Source organism: Alligator sinensis, unplaced genomic scaffold (genome assembly GCF_000455745.1).
Source record: "Alligator sinensis unplaced genomic scaffold, ASM45574v1 scaffold377_1, whole genome shotgun sequence".
In the NCBI taxonomy this organism is placed as follows: domain Eukaryota; kingdom Metazoa; phylum Chordata; order Crocodylia; family Alligatoridae; genus Alligator; species Alligator sinensis.
This window is the reverse complement of record NW_005842047.1, coordinates 1,881,955-1,885,722: the sequence shown is the minus strand read 5'-3', so window position 1 is coordinate 1,885,722 and position 3,768 is coordinate 1,881,955. Positions and strand designations below refer to the sequence as shown.

General features: G+C 40.2%; 1 protein-coding gene across 1 annotated transcript in view; it reads left to right on the top strand.

Moving 5' to 3' along the window:
• Nucleotides 1-3,762, top strand: part of THADA (THADA, armadillo repeat containing) — a 296,890-nt gene extending 293,128 nt beyond the window's left edge. Inside the window, exon 39 of the mRNA XM_025203203.1 lies at nucleotides 355-3,762. Within this exon, the coding sequence (XP_025058988.1) occupies nucleotides 355-696 (342 nt within the window). The 3' untranslated portion in view covers nucleotides 697-3,762. The remainder of the gene's footprint in view (nucleotides 1-354) is intronic.
• Nucleotides 3,763-3,768: the final 6 nt, after the last annotated feature.

The following is a 3,768-nucleotide window of genomic DNA, read 5'->3' as shown; positions in this document are numbered from 1 at the left end:
CCTGCTGAAAAAGGTTGGAGACCCCTGATCTATACTGTGCCCTCTCCCAGAATAACTTCCAGCAGTGGAAATTTTCTACCACTAAAAATGAACATTTGTACACAGCTCCTGTGTAATGTAAGATAGTTTCACAGTGGGAGGGGAAAAAAGCACATTTAATGTTAATGACTGCTTTTCACGTCCACTGTTTCAAGAATAGTTGCACCGAAAGGGTGTGATTTTTGAAGGCAGAATGTCACTGGCATCCTAGGAGATTGTTTATACCAGTATTATTTTTCCTTATTCACTGTTACTTCAGGTAAGATAAGTTACTTCTTGTTACATGTTTCAATCATTGATTTTCTTTTGATTAAGGTAGAAGACGACTACCTGTTTGATAAAGGAGAAATTAATTTTTGGGTGGAGAAGCTGACTAGCGTCAGACAACTCAGCAAACATCTCTTATTGCTCATATCAGAGACTCATGTCAATTCACCAGATCAAGAACTCCAGCGACTGGCAAGACTAGCATCAGAACAAGCCCGGCTTGTTACTCGGCTTCTTAAAAAGTTGCCTCCAACTCCAGAATTTTCCAAAACAGTGGAATTCACGAGATTAACCATTCAGAAGGAAAGACTATCCGTCTCCTTTGAGATATTAAACTTGCTTCAACTCCAAGGTGTTGCTTGCAACAAAGATAATGACCAAGAAAAATGAATTAACGACAGTTTATCCCAGTGCTGTTTGCACAGTTTTTACTACTTTGTAAACAAAGAATTCTTTCAAGGTTGGGGAGGAGGGGGTACGTTTGTTTTATGACAGTAATAAATCTTGTGAGGAACTTTTTAATAGTACGTGCTAAAACACATTTTTCATCTGAGTCCATTGAATCTTTGTCACATTTTATTAAAATGCATTTATTAATTTAATTCAGAACAGCATGGTTTATTGCAGCTACTGTAGGAAGCAGAGCAGCTACACTTAATATTTTCCATTCAACCAGGTGCAGGCCACCTGCAGATCTGCTGTATTTTACCCCACAATCTATTCCTTCTGTATACTTGACTTTGTTTTTCCTTGTCAACATGTAGCATAGCTTAGCATGTTCAAAAATTAACCTACCTTTTTTTAATTTTTGAAAAAGTTTTCCTTAAAAAAAAAAATACTGGCTGCTTTTGTTTGCCTGTACAAGCTTTTAATCAGGATTTTTATCTTTATTCCAATTTTAACCGTAGGCAGCCACAGTACCAGGTTGTGTTGCTCTTAAGTGTTTTCTTGTTTTGTGGCTAAAAAAGGCATCATTTAGACATTTAAGTGCCTAACTGTTCCTGTAATATGCTGTCATGGGTGACTGAGGAACTTTCCAGAATGAAGAGCAAAAACAAGGAGTTCATCTCATCTAGCACCTGAGGATGTCATGTGTACTCACTCACTCTGTAGCCCACTCCACAAGTAGTGTTATAAAATGAAGAATAGGGATAGCAGGCCCATGCAAACTAGGGTAAATCTGATAGCAATCTCCTGATGATGTGCGGTGTAATGTTATGGTGACATTATTATTGATCTTTGGAGACTTCTTGCGAACCTCTGTAACAACATGTGCTGTCTCTGACAAAAGATCTCAAGCTCTTTTATTTTTTGAACAATTTCATTTTTAGAAATAAACACAGTTCAATTTGTATTTGATGCATTTGTCTTTCCTTGCTATTGTATATAGATAACAGCGTATTAAAATAAACATGCAAGTGAAAAGATGCAATGCATCCCTTAAGCAAGGTTATGACTTTACATATTACCAGGTCATAGCATCCTACTGCCAAAGCAAAAGCTTAAGTTACTCGAGGGATGTATTTGGTAGCCATGTTGGTCTGAGACAAAAAGAAATGCAAAACTCTAGAACTCCTGGTTCAAAGATGATGCCTTTTATCATCTCTCTATTACTATTACCCTGTTACTCTATTACATGAGGCTAATGTCAAAGTATTGGAGCAAGAGTCGCGGGTTTATCATCAGATAATGACTGTTTGCACTTTCATCCTGCCAGTGTATTAATGCATGCTATTTGTAAATCTTACTGAAAAGCAATCACTTATCATATACTGTATCAGAAATCAGTGAATGAACCACAAGATTTTCAGAAAGGAAAAAGTAATACCGGTCGCAACCCAGTAGGTGGCACTATAACACAGCTTTCTATCATTACACTAGGCAAGTGTGCCGTTTCACATTACTTTTCTCTTTAATGCATAGCTTAATCTTCATGTAAGCCTAAGGGCCAATTCAATTAGTGTAAGATGAATTGCTCTAGCTTGTGTTAGCTGTATCCTTATTAATTTTTCATTTTAAATAAGAATCAAAATTACACTTTGATTTTTATCTGCTGTAAAACAAGTTGCTAAACTGAACTGCGGTATTAGATTAAGTCACAATTAAACATGCTTTTATTTATGAGCTAAATATGAAAAAGAATAGTTTAACATAAATGCTTGCTATTGCATATATTTTAAGCCAAAAATGGAGCTTTCAAAGTAGAATATTCTGTTCTATTTTGCAGGCTTTTATCAGAAACATTTTCTTCACATTGTGGTTTCATGATTCAACATGTCTCACTCATGCAAGTAATCCTCAGTAGTAAAAGGACATAAGTTTTCAATGGCACAAAGAAAACTGCGTCTAAAATGAAAAAATAATTCACAGATAATTTTACTCTTTGCTAAAAAACAAATCAGGATTCAAATAGTTATAAAAATCATTAGGATTCATGAAAGGGTTTCTTTTTGCTCTTTGGGAAAACAGCACTTTTTTATTCAAAGCTGTTTCAAAGTATTTCAAGCATTCAAGAACTGTAAAGCTAGCTGCTGTCACATTACTGCACCTTTCCACCTTCTCAGACACCTCAGATAGCTACTGATTTTTGTCGCTGGGTAATGAAATATTGGAAACACATCCCCTTGAGTTCAAAATGTATGTAAACTTCTCTGGGCCTTAGTAGTGTGAGCGGTGTAAAAACGAGTATGACACACTTGAAAGTCATCACCAAGAAAGTGGTTTTACTCAGTTCAGGGAAAAGGAACAGGTTCAGTACTGACACCCTGGCATGCAAGGGTGCAACAGGTCCCTCCCAACATTTCTCTCAAAACTGACTTGTGAAGCTTTATGGGCATAGCCTACGAAATAACTTGGAAATGCAATCTTTCTCATGGTTTCTCACAGAGCCTGACTATAAACGCTGCAGTATCCCACAGGATTAGAGAGCAAATAACTTCATCTCCCCTTGCGCGCAGTTCAGATCAAGCTGCCAGTGCCTGGAGTTACTGTATAACTACTCAACCCGAAACCTTTAAACCTTAAACAGCCCTGGTGGGAGTGTTGCAGGCAGCAGCTTATCTATCTGCCCTACGTGTCATCTGCCTGGCTTCAGTAGCCTGGTGGTTGCTGCGAGCCTGCTCGCACCTCCCTCCTGCCCCGAGTATCTTGGCCCTTTCCTTAGACTGGGAACCAGGGGGCAGGCTCTGCGGCCCGGGCGGTGTTTTACAATCTTAAAAGGAGGTTTCGCTTTTTGAATCGGGGGATGGGCCTACGAAGCCTGCCTGCTTGCGGAGCCAAGCGGCGGCGGGAGAGGCTCGGAGTGGGCACAGGCGAGGTTAATCACGCTGGCGGCTCGCTCCCAGCGGAGGCGCTGTGACCGCACCAGGCGCTCGGCTCTCCGGGGCAGCAGCCCGAAGCCGAGGGGCCGGGCGAGGCGCTGCCCTGGCCCTGCCCTTGGCGCGGCGGCGGGGAGGAGGAGCT